Source organism: the organism of the source record quoted next, unplaced genomic scaffold (genome assembly GCF_019419815.1).
Source record: "Pyrus x bretschneideri cultivar Hongxiangsu unplaced genomic scaffold, Pyrus_bretschneideri_v1 Contig71, whole genome shotgun sequence".
Lineage (NCBI taxonomy): Eukaryota > Viridiplantae > Streptophyta > Magnoliopsida > Rosales > Rosaceae > Pyrus > Pyrus x bretschneideri.
In genome coordinates, this window is record NW_025999811.1 from 810,656 (window position 1) to 833,454 (window position 22,799).

General features: G+C 38.5%; 2 protein-coding genes and 1 long non-coding RNA gene across 4 annotated transcripts; 1 reads left to right on the forward strand and 2 right to left on the reverse strand.

The window, feature by feature from the left end:
- Nucleotides 1–2,999: 2,999 nt before the first annotated feature.
- LOC125472679 lies at nt 3,000–4,193 on the reverse strand. Its single transcript, XM_048574388.1, has 2 exons — nt 3,854–4,193; nt 3,000–3,738 (listed from the first exon to the last, which is right to left on the reverse strand). The coding sequence occupies exons 1-2, from the start codon at nt 4,070–4,072 to the stop codon at nt 3,073–3,075; spliced, it is 885 nt and encodes a 294-aa protein (XP_048430345.1). The 5' UTR covers nt 4,073–4,193; the 3' UTR covers nt 3,000–3,072.
- Nucleotides 4,194–12,086: 7,893 nt separating this feature from the next.
- On the reverse strand, nt 12,087–19,772 carry LOC125472678 (disease resistance protein RPV1-like). 2 transcript variants are annotated; one of them, XM_048574383.1, is made up of 4 exons: nt 19,001–19,772; nt 13,382–14,480; nt 12,875–13,288; nt 12,087–12,783 (listed from the first exon to the last, which is right to left on the reverse strand). In XM_048574383.1, the coding sequence occupies exons 1-4, from the start codon at nt 19,489–19,491 to the stop codon at nt 12,106–12,108; spliced, it is 2,682 nt and encodes an 893-aa protein (XP_048430340.1). In that variant the 5' UTR covers nt 19,492–19,772; the 3' UTR covers nt 12,087–12,105. The 2 variants fall into 2 exon arrangements, with proteins under 2 accessions (XP_048430340.1, XP_048430341.1); XM_048574384.1 differs by having other exon boundaries at nt 12,875–13,285; nt 19,001–19,771.
- On the forward strand, nt 15,384–16,140 carry LOC125472683. The gene is made up of 3 exons (XR_007254606.1): nt 15,384–15,742; nt 15,837–15,980; nt 16,081–16,140. It is a non-coding gene; the product is annotated as an uncharacterized LOC125472683 (long non-coding RNA).
- Nucleotides 19,773–22,799: the final 3,027 nt, after the last annotated feature.

A 22,799-nucleotide genomic window follows, 5' to 3' on the forward strand; every position in this document is an offset into this window, starting at 1 on the left:
AAAATGGTTCTGTCATGAATAATTCAAATGATCAGTTCTTTTATGATTTTTTTTTTTATGATAACCATTGAAAAGCAGTGTGACTTGAAAATTATGGTCCTTATCAGTTTGAGATGTGCTTTTTATTATTATTATTTTTTTATCAGAGATTTAGACTTTAGCTTATGGTAAACAACATTTGGGATTCCCAGCCGGCTTACATCAAATTCCCAAATGTTGTTTACCATCAGCTAAAGTTCTATCTTTTACCATAATCCCACCTCATTCCACATGATATATTAATACTGTCACAGTAATTTCGAGAGTTGAACTGAGAAATTCTCAGATTCATACTATGACGGGTACATCCACATTTGATGAGATACCTTGGGTGTTCAAATGACGGAAATATTCATCTAGGGTTAGGATCACGCGGCTAGAATTAAAGGGCTGCAGGGCATTTTTGTCATCTTAATTTTGGGATTGGGATTGATGGTGAGGGCAGACAGAGCGGGACAGCGGCCATGCGGCTTGTAGAGGGAGAGAGATTTCGTGCGGATTTCGATTCGGGAGTGGGAGGGTGACAGTGAGAGAAACCGAGAGAGAGAGAAAGAGAGAGATTTTGTGCGGATATTCGATTCGGGAGTGGGAGGGTGACAGTGAGAGAAATCGTCGGGATTGCAGGAAGAGATAGGGAGGGGTGGGGGTGGCGAACAGTGGCAAGTTAGGTTCGTGTATGCGGGATTTGCTGTCCTTCATCCATCATGTGTCTGCATGTCCTCATTCACAAGGTAAGTACCATTTTTATACTTGATTTCTACTGTTTGGTATGGTTTTAATCCTCTCTGCCATTTTTGTATTCGTGCATGTCCTGATTGAAGGGTCAAGAAATCATTTTGAAATCTTTTGTCTGCTGCTCATAGCCGCGTGTATGTTCTTCTCCAACCCCACCTCTCTTTCATCAACAAAGCTTGATAATTTGTTTTATTTATTTTCTGGAAAATTTTCCGATTTTGATTTTATTCAATTTTTTTTGTTTTTGTTTTTGTTTTTGTTAATTGCAGCTGCCAGTAACAATTTTCCCAGTACACATGCCCTCGATGCAGCTCATGCTACTGTTCCCTGCACCGCTGCAAGGTATGCATGCTGATTTGTACATATTCTTGTTTATTTTATTTTGTAATATTTAGCAAAATCAAACATTTGATCACCTTCTTTTGATTTTGGGTTTGGTGGGTTTGATGCGTACTGATATAAATTTATTTGGTTTTGGTTGACCTGAAATTGGTGATTGCATTTGCATAACACGTTGGAATGTGAGTTTCCATGCGTTTTGTAATTCTGAGTCTGTGTTTGGATGCTTTAATATGTTGCTTTAGTATGTTGAGATTTGTGCATGTGTGTTTGTTAATGCTCTGTTTCTTCGTTTTTACAGGAAATAGAATTGCTTTCTTCCTCTTCTTGGCAACCACTTATGCCCTCTCTCTCTCTCTCTCTCTCTCAATTTCTTTCATTTGGGGTCTAAATGTGATGCCTTATTGCCTAAAATATCATATTGTTAAATGGGTTGTGATATATTGATTCTCTGCACATTCTGCATAGTGCAAAAAGCAAAATCTCTCTCTCTTTTGCTTTTTGTGGCCAAAGATCATGTCGTTTGTGTCATAAATTTGTTTTTGTTACATGGGGTTATGTATATCTTTTGGATAATAAAAAAGTTTGAATCTTTACTAGGTTTCTTTAAATTTCTTTGAATTCTGCTTTGTAAATTTGGTTTAGAAATGTGTAGAATTGCATTTAAGAGGATCATAAGGAAGAGAAGCAAAGATCAGTTCTCAGGCATTCCCTACGTGAGATGACTATGCTTAATTGCTTACTCTCCACTTGCTGTGCTACTTTGCTTCTCACTCCTTCAACTGCTCTTTCTCTCTCCCCTCTCTGCTGTGTACTGCCTAATTAATTATTTACATTTGTTTATTTATCTCTGTAAAGCTTTCATGCTTGGATTTTAAACATATGATTCAATTAGAAACCTTTATAATGTTGATGGTAGTAGAATATTCAACAGATATATATTCAACATTCGGTGGCTCTGGCAAAATCATATAGACTAAGATTTGTTAATATATGGAGGTGAGACGAGCTATTTCATTCCGAACTAAGACCTAAGAATCTTCGCAATTCTTATCCTTTAAATTTCGTATTTTTTTTTAAATATTTATTAATTTTTTGGTGATGCAGATAGATGAACATGTTCAAAGGGAAATCATGAACCCTAGATCACTGGACCATCCGAATATCATTCGATCCAAAGAGGTTAGTGATAATAAACTATTTTCATTTTGTATTTTTTTTAAAATATATATATATATATATATATTTTTTTTTTTGGTGATGCGGATGGATGAACATGTTCAAAGGGAAATCATGAACCACAGATCACTGAAGAATCCGAATATCATTCGATTCAAAGAGGTCAGTGATCATAAACTATTTTCGTTTTGTATTTTAAGAGGATGAATTTGGCAAGTTCTGTTTGAATTTTGTATGAGTATCTGCTGGGGTTGGGTGGATGACGACAGAAGATGCTAAATTTGTTCTTTGGTGTGCTTAAACTGGTACTGGGGATGGTTGGAACTTTGAACCCGGAATGCAGTAGGACTAAGAGAAATGCCCTACCCACCAGGGCAATCCACCACTTGAAGAATTGTTGTTAAAATAACACTGCTAAAAATATGAGCTTTACTTCCTGCACTTTGTGTCTTATTTATGTATGCAGTTACGCCTGAAATGTGTCTTATTTATGCAGCTATGCCTGAAACAGTTGGTTCATGCCGCAACGTGTGGGCTTATTTTCTAGTTGGGCTCTAAAACTTTATTTTTCTTAAAATTGGGTTTTAAATTCATACTTTATACAGGCAAGAACTTGTTTGGCATGAAATTTTGTATATTAAATTATTGAAAACAATTTTTTAGGGAAAAATTGAAAATAGATAGAAACGAAGCTTAACAACCAATAATCATTTGAATCTAGTGATTTGTGCATCACCAACATTAGTTTGAATTCAACTGGGTAATAGTTTAGAGCACTCGTTACCAATAATCATTTGAATCGATCACTGCATGGTTACAGAGATCGTAACGAACATGGCAGACGACAGTTGACATAGATTCATTCTTGCAGTTACGGATCCTTTTCTTAAAGCCTAAAATGTCCGGTCCCATGGTATCAAGGCGTGGGTACACCGGTCCAGCGAAAGATGCGCTCGATCTGCAACGTAGGATCATTGCATCTCCACTACTTGATGGGACATCCTCCTTATCCTTATTTTGCTGCTCGTACACAAACTGGACTCCAATCTCCTTTGTGACGAAACCGTCTTGCTCGTCGATTTTTTTAAAACACACTTCTTCCCCGCATTCCAATTCATTGTTCCCCATAATCCAATGGCTTAGCCATAACATATCTTCGTTCATCACTTTCCATTCAAACCCTGTCAACATTTCTAATCTCCACTTAAGGCCCTTTGTCTCATTCCTAAGTTCAAGCGAAGGGCGATGATGGCCACGTGCAATCTCAGGGCTTCGATCCGATTGCGGGGCATACAATATACATGCATTTAAACCTACGATCTTGATATTAAGATGTGAAGGAACAATAATAGAGAAAACAGTGTTACCCATGCTCCTGTAATTGAACCGATCTGGAATCTTGCTCTCATGGAGAAAAATGCTATATATGGCGCAGTCAAAAGTTCCCTGCAGTTTCATGGTGATGTTGTGATTACAATCTAATTGTTTACGCCATAGAGATCATATTATAAGCACTTGTACATAGCAGAGAGAGAGAGAGAGAGAGAGAGAGAGAGAGAACCTTGGAGCGCCTACTTGCACAATAGTTGTTCCTTTCGACCTCAATGCCACCGTTGGGTCTCAAATCGAACAAATCGAATAGATCGATATCTTTGAGGAGTTTTATGTCAAAGCTGCTCAATGGTAGTGTATTGAACAAGCTTGCAACATCAACTAGTTTCCCACAATACCATAAATTTGAGTCCAATAATATGTTGTACAACCCTAAATATGGTTCCATTATGCCGTCATGACACGCCCCGACCCCGATATTTCCCGAATACCAGGATAGGCACGTGCTGGCCGACACCCGAGGGTGACGAAAGCCATTTATTAAGTGCAAATGCTGAAAATAAAGGATAAATAAGGTTTATAAATGTAAAAGAATAATGAATATGCAAATAAGGACCGTGTTCAGAGCACACCACTAATCTAGAACACTAAAAGAAAATAATATAAAATTGAATGAAACAAGAAGTGGGTCCTACACCGAGAGGACTCGAAGATGCCAATGCGGAAGTGCCTGGACGTCAGGATTGTATGCCTCGATTCTAAGTCCTGAAGGGGGCGCAAAACAAACATGAGTGGACCAAGTTGATATATATATATATATAATAAAACAGTTATCAACATACTAACCCCCAGGTTTTATGAAAACACATATATATGATGATAAACATAGGTTTTCCGAAACCTAGCATGTCGTGCAATATCTCAAATCATAAATCTCATAAATAATAAACACTAGTGAATGTCCGATATAACACTTCAGGCCCCATGCCGGCTCCCCGTCTCTGAGCACACAGTCAGAGGAAAATACACTTCAGGCCCCATGCCGGCTCCCCGTCTCTGAGCAGACAGTCAGAGGAAAACACACTCCAGGCCCTATGCCAACACCAAACCGTCGCCCGGGACGGACCGGATCTATCCCTACGTCCCGTAGCGGAAAGGACCACTAGGTAAGTACAAAACCAGTGAACATACATATATTGAAAATCAACTTCATAGTATAAAGTCATCCATCATCTATACTATAAAGAGGTGTTCTAAACATGTTCTAAATATCATATCGTCATCCATCAGATATTCTATAAGAACATGGGTTATAGGAAAAATAGTAATAATTCAAACTAGCCTCAGTAAGCATATTATCTCGTAAAACGTTTCATAAAACATAATCATCAAAACATGCTTTTCTGTGTATGCAATTCTACCATTAAAACATGCATTTTTAGAAGGGGTCCACTCACAGTACTTCGCCGTCGAAAAGCCACGCCATCTAGCGAAGAAGGAAACGCCACAGATAATTGCCCCTAAGCACATAAATGGTACATTTAGTCAAACTCTACTCAAACGGTTGAATTTGGGAAAACGGACATCGGAAACGGGTTCAGGACGTCGAAATTAGCCTATGAGGGGTCCCGCACAAAAACCGAAAAAGTCAACCCGGAGGTCAAAGTCAACGTTGACCGTTGCCGGTCAAAGTCAACGCTGACCGTTGACTGGGTCAACGGTCAACGGGTCAACGGGTCACGGGTCAACGGGTCAGGCTTTAGGGTTTGGGTATTGGATCCGGGTTTGGGCCTAAGGGTTTGGGTTAGGGTAATTGGGTTTAGGTTTTAGGGTTTTGGGTTAGGGTTTTGGGTTAGGTTTTTAAGTGGGCTGGGTTTGGGTAAAAAGGAAAATGGGTTTGGGTTTTGGGCTAATAGAAAATGGGTTTGGGCTGCAACCAAGGCCCTAAGGCCTTTGGGTTTGGTGGTCGCCGGATTCCAAGGAAGGAGAAGGCCGGTTTTCGGCCGGAGAATTCCCAAGCTCCGTTGGAGCTCACAACTCAACCAAAACATGTCATTCAATATACCAAAATGAAGCCCCGAAGGTAAGGAATCGAAATATACCCTTGGTTCCCGTCATCGTGGTCGGAGTTTGCCGGAAAACAGCCTGGAAGCCACGGGTGTCCGCCGGAAACTGGGTAAGATTCAAATGAGTATAACTTCTTCAATACTCAATGAAATTAGGTGAAACAAAAAGGAAAGTTGTAGTACTCAGCGAGACGAAGAGATTGATACCTCGCACGCCGGCCAACTCGCCGTGGTTTGGCCGGAAATCGCCTCGAAAGGGGCGGTGCTCGCCGGAAAACTGGGAAATGTCTCCCGAGGTGGTTTCTCCGTGGTTTGACGTCCCAAAACACATCCACGGGGTTAGAAAAGAGTTATAGGCGTGGGCATGGGTGTGTGTGTGTGTGTGTGTGTGGGTGTGTTCTTGTCGGACCGAGAGGGGGGGGAAAGGAGAGAGCACGGGGGAAGAAAGAGAGAAGAGAGGAGAAGACTTTTCAGAAAAAAAAAAAGAAAAGAAAAGGGAAAGGGAAGGAACCGGGGGACAAAAACAGGGGGTGGGCCCCTTGGGCTCACCAATTAAGGTTCAAGAACAATTTTAAAAAGAAAGGTATTCCCCAAACTTAATAAAAAATACAAAAATACCCATTTTCTTACTTAAATCCCGGGACGGGTTGTTACAATCTACCCTCCTTAAAAGAATTTCGTCCCGAAATTTAAAATCACAACTTAAACAGAAATACTCAAAAATAGGAAGAAGAATATATGTATAAAGAGAATTCAAGTCAGAGTGGGTGCATCAAAGAGAATATGCCACACCGTCGCGAACGGGTTGCCAAATCCTCTATCATGCCTCCAAGCTCTTACTTTCTTCCCCATCAGTGTAAAAGTAGAAACATACTTTAATAAGATATAAAGTCGAAAACATATATTGACATAAGGTCAAAAATAAGTACGCAAAATACTATAGCATCAAAATAGTCAAAATAGATATGTACTAACATATAGGTCGAAAACTCGCGTTTAACTTAAAACTGAAAATGGAAATACTTTCGCCAAAACATTTGTAACGTCGAAAACAAATAATTAAAGAAAAGGAAGTTAAAATACTTATTGAAAATCAAAACTGAACTCAAAACTGAAAAATGAGAGTGGGTCTCGCCTAAGCATACGAATGTCACGTACTCCGAGAAAAGATGCGTCTCTAGGTCAAGTCCTAACAATAGCAAATCTGTACCAACTGCTGAAGACGAATCTTCCTGCCCACTTGCTTAACGAACCCAACGAATAAGTTTTCAATACCACAGTCGGCCGCCCGTGATATCAATCACACATTTGTTGTCTCCATAAGCAAGCGGTAATTTGCTGAGGATGCACAATTTCACACGTCGTAAATTCAATCTTTCGAATACTAGTTCCCAATACTCCTCTGCTAACTAGTATTGCCTGTAGAACTCTCATACCATGTCGCAAAAATGGCGTACTCAAACCGAACAAAACAGAAACTGTCGTCATAAAACTCTATCCAGTATCAAGCATACTTTCCTCCTCAATTCTTCCAAATGTGACCAACTACTCCAGTGTTTTGCCAACAAAGAACCCATTTGAAAACTGTACCTTGGGATTCAAAGGAAGTGGCTACCATGTTACTAGTAGACCCACAAACTCAAGCCAAGTAAGCAGAAAACGCGAAGTCACCTTTCCCAACAAGCGGTATCTCTTGGGAATCATTGTAGTGCTCGAACCACCCCTCCAATTTTGCTTAGTTGCAGATTTCTAGTAAAACAAGGTCAAAGTTGATGGAAAGAAGGACTCTCAAGTGATCAACCTCAAACAAATGAAAGTACACACCTTTCGAGAGAAGTGTAAAGATTATTCGATTCTCGCCTCGACCATGATATGGTGCCAACCCAGAGTACACTAAACAGATCTGCTAGAAGTGTTTCAATAACCACGTACTCACAACAACAGAGTCTTGAAGCGAAACAATGAAAAGATGAGTTGAGACGACACGTAACATTGGGAAAGAACCAATGTGATGCCTATGAATTATAGTAAGATGATGATACAATCCGCTGACCTTCTGTACTCAAACCTTCATCCAAACATCACGCTCACGTGCTCACGAACTGAAGGATCCTGGTGTCAAGGTAGTGGAAAGCTACATTGAGGCGAACACATCACATCATTGAAAAGGTCTACCAAAGTACGATATGATGGTTATGAATTGTAGCAAGATAATGAGTGGTGACCATTCAATTCAGCGTGAAGGTAATGATGCAATCTGCTGCTCACCTACACCACAATCTTCACCAATCTCTTACCACAAAACGACTCCAACCTCACACCCACGTGGAACTTTTTCTGGTAAGTAGGATAAGCTTATGAAAAGATTATGCTCGTAACATTTCTTCTGAAATGATAAGAATTGGGCACAAACTTCCACCGAATTGATCGATCGTGAATTCTTCACTGATTGAGCGAGAAACCATGTAAAGAAGGCTAGAAGAACACTCAAGAATTTGAGGATCAAAACAAGTTTATTAAAACTAGAGTACAAAATATCTGGATGAGAAACAAACCAACGAAGGAAGGTAAAGATGCAGAAATAGAAATCACTGTTTATGATTATTTCGTTAATCAACACGGTAAGGTTGACTGGTTCCTTAGCCAAAAAGGAAATAGGTATAAGCTCAAGAATAGTCAAGAACTGTTAATAAGATCTGACGAGGCCAAAGACATTTCGAAATTCACAATACTTTGTGAGAGCTATTTCAAAGTTCAAAAATTAAACATAGAACCTCTAAACCAACAGAATGACGAAGAAGAAAGATACAAAGCAGTCTTTATAAGCATGCAATGACACGATTGGCTAACTCCAAGTGATACCCTTGAGCAAACCAAAGCTCAATGAGTCCAGGGAAGTTCAAAGTAAAGCTCGATCTTCGTACAATGAAGAATATGGTAGTCTCAAGCCATTACACTGAAAATTATAAGGCTAAACAATTACTGGACAAGAGTACTGGTCAGTTGGGCTACACGCAAGAGGCTAAGTTCACCTCCACCGAAAGTATATGGACAAGGTGCTAGGATTTACCGTCTAGTGCCAAATCCAGGTGAAGTTCAAGAAGTCTGTTTATCCAAACAAGTATGGATCTTCATCAACCAAATACAACTACAATAACAAAAGAATCGCAACTCCTTTTGGAAAATTGGTGGGAATAACATCTGCTACCGAAGAGTCACTTAAGAAATTTTCTAATCTAAATGAAGTCAACGCCCGAAGAATTTGGTGTAGAGCTAACGGTCAAAGGTTAAGGAACTTGACTTCGCCATTGAGGTAAGCAAAGAGGTTACTGATAGAACAATCATCGAAAATTCATTCTACCGATTCACACGGGTTTCTTCAGTGGTAATGAGCCTGAGAACATTGATTTGCTCCCGCCAACTACCACTTACTAATCGTCGTCACCACCAATGCTTACTTGCTTTCTCAAACACGCACTTCGAATATTTCAAGTAATTGCCACTGCAATGACTCTGCCCGCCGTTCCTAGGGAACGCATGTCGCAGAGTGATGTCATCGTTTCAGGGTTCTAGTTGATCTCAACCAACTCGTACCGTCAAGATTTTTCCACTTCTCGAGATTTCGATGTAGAGCCGACTCTGCCCGCAATTCCTAGGGAACGCATGTTGCAGAGTGGCATCGCCATTTCGTATCCACTACTGGCCTCGACCAGACTTCCTCAAACTAAGATTTCTAGAACACGTCGCTTCCAAGTAACACTAACTGTGCCCGCCATTCCCTGAGAATGCACGTCGTAAAGTACAAAACCGCTTCAGATCTTCCAAATTCAACTCACTTAGAGTTTTTCCGTTTCTCAACGCTCCTAGGTAAATCCAATTATGTCCGAAATTCCCAGGGAATGCACGATGTAGAGTATCGATCCGATGTCGAAAGTCATCCAACAATCCACTTCATCACTACTGAGGCACAATCCCGACACGAATTCTTGTATTTCAACCAGAAGGTGAAAATTCAAACAGAGAAAGGTTTGCACAACTATGCCGAATGATACCAAAACCGGAAGTCGTGACATCCAAATGATGTCATGACAGACACACTACTACAGTAATAGAAGGTCCTAAGTATGCTCTGAACAAAATCACGCTCTGATACCAATCTGACACGCCCCGACCCCGATATTTCCCGAATACCAGGATAGGCACGTGCTGGCCGACACCCGAGGGTGACGAAAGCCATTTATTAAGTGCAAATGCTGAAAATAAAGGATAAATAAGGTTTATAAATGTAAAAGAATAATGAATATGCAAATAAGGACCGTGTTCAGAGCACACCACTAATCTAGAACACTAAAAGAAAATAATATAAAATTGAATGAAACAAGAAGTGGGTCCTACACCGAGAGGACTCGAAGATGCCAATGCGGAAGTGCCTGGACGTCAGGATTGTATGCCTCGATTCTAAGTCCTGAAGGGGGCGCAAAACAAACATGAGTGGACCAAGTTGATATATATATATATAATAAAACAGTTATCAACATACTAACCCCCAGGTTTTATGAAAACACATATATATGATGATAAACATAGGTTTTCCGAAACCTAGCATGTCGTGCAATATCTCAAATCATAAATCTCATAAATAATAAACACTAGTGAATGTCCGATATAACACTTCAGGCCCCATGCCGGCTCCCCGTCTCTGAGCACACAGTCAGAGGAAAATACACTTCAGGCCCCATGCCGGCTCCCCGTCTCTGAGCAGACAGTCAGAGGAAAACACACTCCAGGCCCTATGCCAACACCAAACCGTCGCCCGGGACGGACCGGATCTATCCCTACGTCCCGTAGCGGAAAGGACCACTAGGTAAGTACAAAACCAGTGAACATACATATATTGAAAATCAACTTCATAGTATAAAGTCATCCATCATCTATACTATAAAGAGGTGTTCTAAACATGTTCTAAATATCATATCGTCATCCATCAGATATTCTATAAGAACATGGGTTATAGGAAAAATAGTAATAATTCAAACTAGCCTCAGTAAGCATATTATCTCGTAAAACGTTTCATAAAACATAATCATCAAAACATGCTTTTCTGTGTATGCAATTCTACCATTAAAACATGCATTTTTAGAAGGGGTCCACTCACAGTACTTCGCCGTCGAAAAGCCACGCCATCTAGCGAAGAAGGAAACGCCACAGATAATTGCCCCTAAGCACATAAATGGTACATTTAGTCAAACTCTACTCAAACGGTTGAATTTGGGAAAACGGACATCGGAAACGGGTTCAGGACGTCGAAATTAGCCTATGAGGGGTCCCGCACAAAAACCGAAAAAGTCAACCCGGAGGTCAAAGTCAACGTTGACCGTTGACCGGTCAAAGTCAACGCTGACCGTTGACTGGGTCAACGGTCAACGGGTCAACGGGTCACGGGTCAACGGGTCAGGCTTTAGGGTTTGGGTATTGGATCCGGGTTTGGGCCTAAGGGTTTGGGTTAGGGTAATTGGGTTTAGGTTTTAGGGTTTTGGGTTAGGGTTTTGGGTTAGGTTTTTAAGTGGGCTGGGTTTGGGTAAAAAGGAAAATGGGTTTGGGTTTTGGGCTAATAGAAAATGGGTTTGGGCTGCAACCAAGGCCCTAAGGCCTTTGGGTTTGGTGGTCGCCGGATTCCAAGGAAGGAGAAGGCCGGTTTTCGGCCGGAGAATTCCCAAGCTCCGTTGGAGCTCACAACTCAACCAAAACATGTCATTCAATATACCAAAATGAAGCCCCGAAGGTAAGGAATCGAAATATACCCTTGGTTCCCGTCATCGTGGTCGGAGTTTGCCGGAAAACAGCCTGGAAGCCACGGGTGTCCGCCGGAAACTGGGTAAGATTCAAATGAGTATAACTTCTTCAATACTCAATGAAATTAGGTGAAACAAAAAGGAAAGTTGTAGTACTCAGCGAGACGAAGAGATTGATACCTCGCACGCCGGCCAACTCGCCGTGGTTTGGCCGGAAATCGCCTCGAAAGGGGCGGTGCTCGCCGGAAAACTGGGAAATGTCTCCCGAGGTGGTTTCTCCGTGGTTTGACGTCCCAAAACACATCCACGGGGTTAGAAAAGAGTTATAGGCGTGGGCATGGGTGTGTGTGTGTGTGTGTGTGTGGGTGTGTTCTTGTCGGACCGAGAGGGGGGGGAAAGGAGAGAGCACGGGGGAAGAAAGAGAGAAGAGAGGAGAAGACTTTTCAGAAAAAAAAAAAGAAAAGAAAAGGGAAAGGGAAGGAACCGGGGGACAAAAACAGGGGGTGGGCCCCTTGGGCTCACCAATTAAGGTTCAAGAACAATTTTAAAAAGAAAGGTATTCCCCAAACTTAATAAAAAATACAAAAATACCCATTTTCTTACTTAAATCCCGGGACGGGTTGTTACACGTCAGGTAAGGAATGTGTGGGCGGTGATATGTGCAAGTTCGGTAAATTTGTTATTCTTTTCAATGATGTGCAACCTCTACCATTCAATTGTTTCAAACCATGTGGGAGCTCTGGAAGCATTGTGAGGTTTCTGCAACCTTCTACTGCAAGAGTGCGAAGCTTAACAAGATTGTTCATGCTCTCTGGTAGGCTTGTAATTGGATTGTTATTCAGATCCAAGTACTCTAACGAAGGCAGCATAGTAAGGGCACTCGGAATCTCTGATAGATTGCAGCGATCCAGACGTAAACTTGTTAAGGAATGCGGTAAACTTGCCAATGAGAAACTGCTTGATTCAATATTTTTTCTCAGCGACACCCACGACCAGATTGAATACCATGATTTAGGTAAGTGATCAGTTGTGGCAGTCGTATTGGCACCAAGCACAAGCTTTGAGCAACCAGAAAGATCAAGATCCCGCACAGATCTCAATATTGGAAGCTTCATGAGATTTTTGCAGCCTCCTAGATTCAAAACAAGTTTCTCTAGGTATCCGATGGACTCATCAACCTCAACCAAATTTATGCAATGTTTAAGAATCAATCTCTCAAGGTTAGGGAGTCCTGAGAAGTTGGAGGTTGTCCTAAGGCCATGCGAATGACTGAGATCAAGAATTTTCAGCCTCGGAAGAGACTGTTTCAATAACAAGTATTAATCAATTTCTAAGAAGATATAATGGACATGTGTGAGAGAAAGAGAGAGAGAGAGAGAGAGAGTTACATACCCTGATCCCATTCCAAACATGTTGTAGGCTACTTTTTCGCATGTCAAGAACAACCAGGTTTTCCAAATAAAAATTTTCTGGTACTGATTTTAAGTGGAATCCTCTCCAAGATAAACATATTAAACTTTTTGGAAATTCTTCGTAGCTTCCCCAGACGTTGACGTTGTTGAGCATGAGAAGTACAAGATTGTGCATCCTTCTAAACGCCTCAGCTTCGAAATCTATCTCATTTGATGCAGAAGCTGAGTTTGTGGATGAAAAGCTAGTTGGTTTCCAAGAGAAGAAACCAAGCCCACTTCGTCTTGAAGAATTTTCATCATAATCTTCAACATGGCAGCGTTGTTTATCACTTCCAATTAACGTTCTTTTGCAAGCAAGGTTGAGCATGAGGCCCTTAACATTTTCCGTACCCTGCTAACAAATCAGAGAATTGGGTAAGTATATAATTAGTACTGCACATGCAAATCAGAACGAAAAATACATACACATGAAAAACATAGTTCTTACACTTAATTTTCTCAAAATATTAGAGGCATCTTTCTGCAACACTCTACTACGTTTTCCGGGGTCATCAGGTGATTCCTCACGAATAATTTCCATTGCCATGTTTCTCACCAATTGATGCATGAACAACCTGTTCATCCATTGATTTTTCACTAGGCATCTGTCAACTAGATTTTCAATCCCAATCCTTGTGTAAAACTCTAAGCTGTCCAACACTGTACTCGTATAATCCATCTTCTTTCCTGTGAAGAAACTGGCTATGTGAAGGAATAAATTTTTGTCATGATCATCTTGTAAAGAATCAAAACTTATCCTCAGAACTTTTTGAATTTTGTCATTAGGGATCACGTCTAACTTCTGCAATGCACTTTGCCATACTTCTACACTTTTTCCGGATAGAGAAGATCCCAGAACTTCAAGAGCTAATGGAAGCCCTCCACAGTGCTGTACCACATGTCTTGAAAGCTCCATGTAACCTTCTTCTGGATGGGATTGTCTGAAGGCATGCCAACTGAAAAGCTCAAGTGATTTATCCTCATCCAGTTCTTGAACCATAAACTTTTCAAAAACTTCATGAGCATTTAACAAATGTTCATGTCGAGTTGTTATGATAATTTTACTTCCTGGATGAAGCCACTCTCGCATTCCAAGAATTGCATTGAGTTGATCTCGGTTGCTCACATCATCAAGAACAATAAGAACTTTTTTATAGCCTACGGCTTGTTTGATCCTGCTTCTTCCTTCGTCCATATTGTATACTTTCTTTGCTTTCCCCTTTTGGATATCTGAAAGAAGTTTTCTTTGCAAGCCAACAAAACCACTGGGTTGTTCTGAAGATTCTCGTATATCTGCAAGAAAGCTGCTACCTTGAAATCTACGAAAGTTGTGGTTATAAGCGGCTTTTGCGATAGTGCTCTTGCCAATTCCACCCATCCCACAGATGACAGCTACACCAACATCATTTGATCCATCTTGTAACCACATGTTTAGGCGTTGCACACGATGATCCATTCCAATTGAAAAGGGAGCGACGTCTAAAGCTGCGGGATTCAGTTTATTTCTAATCTCTTCAACAATATCTTGGATGAACTGCCCCTCATACCTATAATTCATTTGAATTGAAATATACGACGCAGAAATAAGCATGAGAACAAATAAACCAAAATCGATAGGAAAATATAAACCAAAATCGCAGTATATATATAGGAGCATATAAACCAAAATCGAACAACTTCAAGCTTCACTGCCATCTACAATTTTACTTAAGGTTTTTTAGCCAAAATACACAACTCCTTACTTTGGTCCCGAGATTTGAAATCGATAGAATTGGTCCCAAGTTGTCCACATTTGGGTCATTCAATGAAAAATCTTCATAAAATAAGAATAAAATGATACAAATACCCTCAATTTAGTCAAATAATTTTGGCCTATTGTTTATTAAATTGAGGATAATTTTATCATTTTGATCCTTATTTAACTTAATTTTTCACCCAAGGACCAAAATGATTGATGGTGGACAATCTCAAGGACTCCTATTGATTTTAAATCTCAGGGACTAAAGTGATGAGTTATGCAAATCTCATGATTATTTTGGCTAAAAAAAAACGTTTTACTTAATTTAAAAGTGATGAGTTATGCAAATCTCATGATCATTTTGGCTAAAAAAAACCTTTTACTTAATTTAAAAGGGGTTTTTTAACTTTAATCATTCAAAAAGATTGAAATTTAAAATAAACCTGATGTTAAATTACATATTTATTATAATCCCTTGATGTGTCCTTAATTCAAAATAGTTAATGTGCATTTTATTTAATGTCTCCTATTAAATATTTAAATGTATTATTATACAAAATTTTAATTTATTTTTTGACCAAAAAAGAGTTTTTTTTTTTAATTTATTAATTTTATTTAACATTCTTCAAACTTGAAAGACTCAATTAATGTATCTAAATGTTAGTACCGAAATGTATTATATTTAACTAATGTATTTAAATGTTAATACCGAAATGTATGTACCGAATTATATGTGTGACATCCCGTCCCGAGATTATAAAAACGTATGTGTGAATTTACCTTTTTACCCATAGTTCGTTACATTTACGTTTAGTGTTGTTTGTGTGGTGTGGCATGTGTTGGACCACACACACACACTCACACACACTGTCTCTCACTCTCCCGTGTTTTCCTCTCCCTCTGTCTCTTTTCTGTCACTTTTCTCTCTCTCTCTCCCGAGCTCCATTCATTCTTCTTCCTTCTGAAAACGTACGGACAACACACACATCACCCAAACCTTGATGGATCGAAGGAACCAAGGGCATTTTTGGACTCGTGAACCTCGTACGAGTGCAACCATACCATTTTCAGGTGAGAAATCCTTCGTTTTCATGTCGATTCGAGGTAGTCCGATTTAGGTACTATTCATGCAAACTTAAACTAGCGTGTTTTTGGGATTTTTAAGCTTGTAGATGTCTTAGTGAGGTCCCAAGGAGCCTCGGAATACTTCGTTGGAGAAGTTTGGACGTCGGGATTATTGTGGTCAAAGTTGGCCGGAGCTTTCGAGGCTTTTTCCGGCGAATCCACGGCGATTTAGGGGTCGAGGCAGGTATGGATGTGTTCGTCTCGTCAATACCTTCATTTTGATATATAGTACGTCGAAAATGGTTAAGAAATGAAGAAGTTATGACACTTTGAAGTTTACCCAGAAATTCCGGCAAAACACCCACCTCCGGCGAAACCAGTCCGGCGACGCGAGGAAGAAGACGCGCGCGTGGGCAGCGCGTGAACAGGGCGCGTGGGGGCGCGTGAGAGCTCCAAATTGAGTTCTGAAAATTGTCACGCGTTCGTGACGTCGTGTAGATCACCGTGGTATATTCACATACCCAAATCGAGCAACGTATGAGAAAGTTATTGACGAATGTTTGGTGTATGCGCGTTAAATAACGTCAATTTGGTTACTTTTTGTATAGGTAAAAATTATACAGAAGAAGAATGTAACCAATCTAGGGGAGGCTCAGGGACCTACGAGACATCGATGTGATCTGTGAGTGGGCAGTTATTTTTCAGTATATATATACATATGCTTGACGTATTTCCTAGAAAACGTATTTTAAAAGAAATACGAATTAAATATCCTGTCATATATGCATCGTATTTTAATATGTGCATTACCATAATTATGCATACTGTTGCATGGTGCTGAGGAGGCCCAGGTAAGCTACATTTGATATACATTTGATATACAGTTGATATACGTATGAAATACCTTTGAAATACATTTGATATACGTATGAAATACGTTTGGAATACGATTGAAATACTATGGAAATACAAATGAATTATGATTGTGATATGATTGAAATATGATTGAGATATTATGCTGATAACGATCATGAGATATGATTGAGATATGAAGAATGAGTAGCTTGAGATGCTTAGAGAGCTCATAACCTGATCCCCGGTGTTAGTGCTCGCCCTGAGCAGGGCCAGTCCTTCACGTGATGTTCACCTCCCCGCACCTTATGCTCAGCTTGGATCCAAGCTAGGTGCATAGCCTGTCGTACAGACCACATGAGGTGGTTCCGACTCGTAGGTGACGTGCGATTATTCGCCCAGTCTTACGTGATCGTAGCACTAGAACGTATATATACGTAACACCCAGGCCTGTCGTACAGACCACATTAGGTGGTTCCGACTCGTGGGCAGGTTCAGTTGCTTAGTTATTGTGAGTGTGATTTGAGCTCTATATGCAGCCGTACAGGTCACGTTAGGTGACTCCGGCGGCCAGATGTTATGCGGTTGATGTGATGAGTTGATTATGAGCTATATATGCAGTCGATGACTGAGTTGATTGTGATGAGTTAATTATGAGCTATATATGCAGCCGAGGGCTGAGTTGATTAGAATGAAAGAGTATGAACTATGTTTATAGCCGAATGTTGAATTGATTATATGTTATTCCATCATATTCCCATAGAGATGATGAGCATTCTGTTATGATACTTGGCATGACGTACATTCATATTGTCTAGCATAATTTGAGATATATTACGTATATGAGTATATACTTTATTTCTGGGAAAGTATACAAGTTTTACGGAGAGGGGTTACAAAGTTTTTGAGAAGTGTTTGGATCTGAAAAAGATTTGTTTTACTGACCCACTCAATTTTGGTTTTGCGCCCCTCCAGGTTCAAGAATTGCAAAGGTGTGGTGACTACGAGGAAATTCAACGGTGTTCTGACAGAATGGACCAAATGAGGACTCACCTTCGGGTGGTTCATCTTAGAAGTTGTATATTTTAAAACTTCCGAACTGTGTAAATGGTTACGTCACTCTCACGTGACGGCCAGCATGCCCTCCTTCGGGACGGGGTGTGTCAATATGCACCTAAATGTATTATATTAAATTAATGTACATAAATCTGTGTACCAAAATATATACACTAAAATATTAGTACCGAAATGTTTTATATAGAATTAATATACCTAAATGTTTGTGTTGAAATGTATGTACCAAAATGTGTACTTAAATATATTATAATGAATTTAATGTACCTAAATGAAAAAGACAAAGTACATTGAAATATATTGTATAACGAAAATTAGTGTATCTAAATGTTTACAACAAAATATATTACGATAAATGAAATGAAAATGAAAATTGTAGTGAAATAAAATTAAAACATTAAAAATTAGGAAGAAAAAGAGAAATAATTAAAAAAATTAAAATATAATTAATAAATGAGGTTATTAATGTATCAATGGACAAAAATTAGATTTTGATCTTACTCATGATTTTAGTCTAAACCAAGGATTAAAATCTAGTTTTCTATAGGGGTCTTTGAACTTTAATCCTTCAAGAAGATTAAAATTTAATAAAAACCTGGTGTTGGATTGAATATTAATTTTAATCCCTTAATGTGTACTTAATTCAAATTCATATTATATTTTTGTTTTTATATTTAATAGATAACTTATTTAATGTTATTACATTAAATTTTAAATTTATTATTATACACATTTTAATTCATTAATTTTATTTAACTTTATCTAATTAGTGTACCTAAACGTTCCTATCATAATATATTTTACTAAATTAATGTACAGAAATGCACATACCTAAATATATTGTAGTGAATTAGTGACACATAAGAAAATATATAAAAGCATAAGTAAATCGAAAATTCTGTACCTAACTATATGATACTAAACTAGTGTACCGAAATGTCAGTACCTAAATATATTATATTAAACTAGTTTACCGAAATATCCATATCTAAACATATTATACTAACTCAGTATACCAAAATGTTTGTACCTAACTATATTGTAATGAATTAGTGGCAGATAAGAAAATATGCAAAAACATAAGTGTACTGAAAAATCTCTATAAAAATATTTTCTTATATAAGATGTTACCATAATGATAATTAAAATTTATAATATTTTCATAAAATTATAAGTAAAACAAGAGACGCTGAATATATATACGTTGACATTAAATAGAGTTTTAATCTTGTATAAAATATTTTCCTAAACTTCATCTTATTTAGGAATTAAAATCTAGTTTTCTAATTTAAAAGACACTTTCAATTAGCGTGAGAATGTAATGAGAATAGAAATTACCGATCTCCTAAAACCATGCCTGCCAAAGATGCAACATCTCCAAGAGCTCTTCTCCACTGCTCCACCTTGTCCATCTCCGTACTGAATCGCTCCTCATGTGTGGCAAATGCTTCAGCAAAAGAACCTCTCTGCTTCCTGACATCGGATGGATCCACATCATAGAAAACTGGCAAAACCACATGTCTACGATCAGTATTTCTACGTTCCACGATCTTCAGAAGTTCGTTCAAACACCACCTTGAGGAAGCGTAGTCCTTGGAGAAGACAATTATCGATACTTGTGACTCCTGTATCGCCTTGTCTAACTCCGACTCAATATTCTCCCCTCTCTTGATTTCATCATCATCTCTAAACGTATGGATTCCTGCTAGCTCCAAGGCTCTATAGAGGTGATCAGTAAAGCCCTTGCGCGTGTCCTGGCCTCTGAAACTCAAGAAGGCATGATAGGAACACCGGTAAGAGGAGGAAGAAGAATCTCGGAAAGCATCCATCTAGAGAAACTCTCTGTTTCTTGGTTCTTGCAATGAATGGATGCAGGGCAAGCATATGCAAGGCCATGGACAATTATATGCAGATTCTGAGAGGGACATATATATGAAGAGGAAGGTTCCCATTAGCCACCAGGCACTCCACACTCATTGACGAGGAAGTTTCCTCGTAAGTGAATGGGATGTTGAATTAGTGGCCAAATAATTTGGCAAACTTTCGGCTAATAAAATATTGCAAAGAACAGTAAAGGCATGGTCATGTTTGTAGAAAAAGGGATTGCTAGATTCTTTTTTTCTTTTGGTATTGTTCAAAACTTCAAAGGCAGAGAATTGGTTTTCCCGGTGAGCACCATTCTTTGGATAAAAAGAAAGAAAACTAACGAAAAGTTTAAAAAAAAATTATTTTTAATGAAAAGTTCTTTTTAAAGGTGTATTGAATAATACCAAGTAAAGATAAAAATATGATTTTTCGTTAAAAATGAACAATATCGAAAATGTTTTGTTAAAACCCCCTAAAAAGAATGAGTGTGATCTTTTGGCAGAGAGAGATCATCACATAACCTATCAAATTCCAGTGAAGTGTATTCGCCACCTCTATCACTTCTTAGTCTTTTTTTTTTTAATTTCAAAACCACTTTCTTGAACACATCAGACTTGTCTCTCAGCAAGTAAGCCCATCACATTCTGCTCCTGTGCGGCCGAAAGAAGAAAAGAAAAAGAGGGATCAGGATTCTCTCCTGATCTAAGGATGAGGATTCTTATGACCAAGGAGTATAGGCCGTTGGATACTTCTGATCTAATGATGAGGATTCTTATGACCAAGGAGTATGGGCCGTTGGATGAAAATCCAACGGCTATAAATAGAAGGTCCCTTTAAAGTTATAATAATTATAACCGTTGGATTTTCATTCAACAGCTCACACTTCTTGATCATGAGAATCCTCATCCTTAGATCAGGAGAGGATCCTGATCGTGAGGAGAGCAATCATGATGTGTTGTTTGAGAAGGAAAGCAGAGGGCACGGGTGTGCTGGTCGGCTCCTCTTTGGCAGAGAGTAAAGAATTGGGAAAAAGGTTGGTTGGCAGCAGCATAAGCATAAGCAGCCGAGAGTTTTGTTTTGTTTTTTTTTTTTTCTTTTTTTCTATTTTTTTTACCCTAGGATTCTCTCCGGATTCATTTTCTACGGATTCCGCAATCATGTCCGTTTATTTTATATCGTACGATCAGTTTTCGTTAAGTACTATTCATATTTGAATTTTAAATTTTAAATGATTTCTAACCATACGATATACGATTAATGAACATGATTGCAGAATCCCTAGGATCCCTAAGAAATGGATCTGAACAAGATCCTGGTTCTTCTTTTACAGGGAGAACATTCGGCTCTCCCATTTGAAGAAGCACCGCTGCTTCTCCACATTTGTTAGTAATCACTCAATCAAAGATAGTGGTGCTATGTTGTAAAGTTTTTGGGAGAGGGATTTTGATATGTGTTTCTTCTTCTCCATTTGTTTTTTTTTTTCTTTTTTTTTTTCTTTTACAGGGAGAACATTCGGCTCTCCCATTTGAAGAAGTGCCGCTGCTTCTCCACATTTGTTAGTAATCACTCAATCAAAGATATTGGTGCTATGTTGTATAGTTTTTGGGAGAGGGATTTTGATATGTGTTTCTTCTTCTCCATTTGTTCTTTGTTTGTGTGAGAGCTATTGGCTGTACGTGGGTTTGAGATTTGAGAATTAAACTTTATTTGTAATTTCCATCTTGTTATTAGTGGAATTTTCTCGCGAACTGGACGTAAGCTTACGCCGAATCAATATAAATACTTGTGTCATTTGAATTATTTATTTTGTTATATTTTACCATATTAACTTATTGATTTCATATTTAACGCTTCCGCACAACATCCTAGTCCCTGAAACTTAAGAATGCATGATAGGAACACCGGTGACAGGTGGAAGAAGAATCTCGGAAAGCATAATATTATATATGAAGAGGAAGGTTCCCATTAGCCACCAGGCACGCCGCACTTATTGACGAGGAAGTTTCCTCGTAAGTGAATGGGATGTTGAGGATAATATAGAATTTGAGAGCAGTTCTTTGATGAAACTAAGACAAAAAAATGTTAGGTGGTGTACATAAACCTTCTCATACACACACACACACACACACACAAGCACACACGTTATGTTTTCTTCCTTTACTTTGAAAAGAAAAAAATAAACAAAAAAAAAAATCACACAAGTTCACTTTTTTAAGCATAAAAGTTCAACTTAAGCTACTTGTTAATGGAATACGATCCTTTTCAGATTAACTTATGAAGATCAGGATGATCAATCAATCGTATTTGTTTATCGTACATAGTGTGTGTAGAAAATCATTTTAAATTTAAAATTTAAAATTATAAATAGTACATATCAAAAAATGAGCGCATGATGTATGATGAACATACATGATTAATTGATATCCGAATTCTCATAAAGAATATACGAGGAGGATCCTTGTCCCTAGTTAATACCCACAATATGTTTTTTTTTATCAACCCACATTATGTTTTAATTTCTAGAAAATTGAATTTACCAAATTATCCCTAACTATCATTATACAATATTACAGCATAAACGTGGATGATGAAGGTTGAAGAATCAATGATGATATACATTACGGTCAATGCACATTACCTCACTTCTTTAATTTAATTTTGGGTAATATTAAGGAGATTAAAATTTTAAATCAAATTTACAAACTAAATGATATAGTTGTAAATGATTGGATTATTGATTAAGTATCGACTGACGTGCTTATTCTTTATTGGTGACACATTATTTGGTTTGCAAATTTAATTTAAAATTTAATCTCTCTAGTATTATCCTTCCATTTTTGTTTATATTGTAACCCGCATGCTTTATCTTCTGTGGGGCAATCTTCTTCTAATCCGATAGCGTGGCATCGTTCACTGCTAGCAAAAACTCGTTCATCTTAGTTATGGGATTTTGCCAGCTCTCGTTGCTCTTTGTATGATTGACTACAACAACAATTACCTAAAGACACCATTAAAAGAGCATTAAAGAACGAAAATGTATGTTAAGCACACAATAGTAAGAGTCGGTCAATTGTTCGACAAACTGCTTGACATAATAAATTAGAAATGTTTTTTGGCTCTGCAGACTATTATTGGGATGAAATGAGGATAAATTTGCCACCACATAACGGGTGCATTTTTGCTCCCCCACACTAACTATAGGGTATGCTCACCACTCATTCCAATGCTTGCCATGTGTAATCCACACTAACTCTAGTTAAACCTTTTTTTT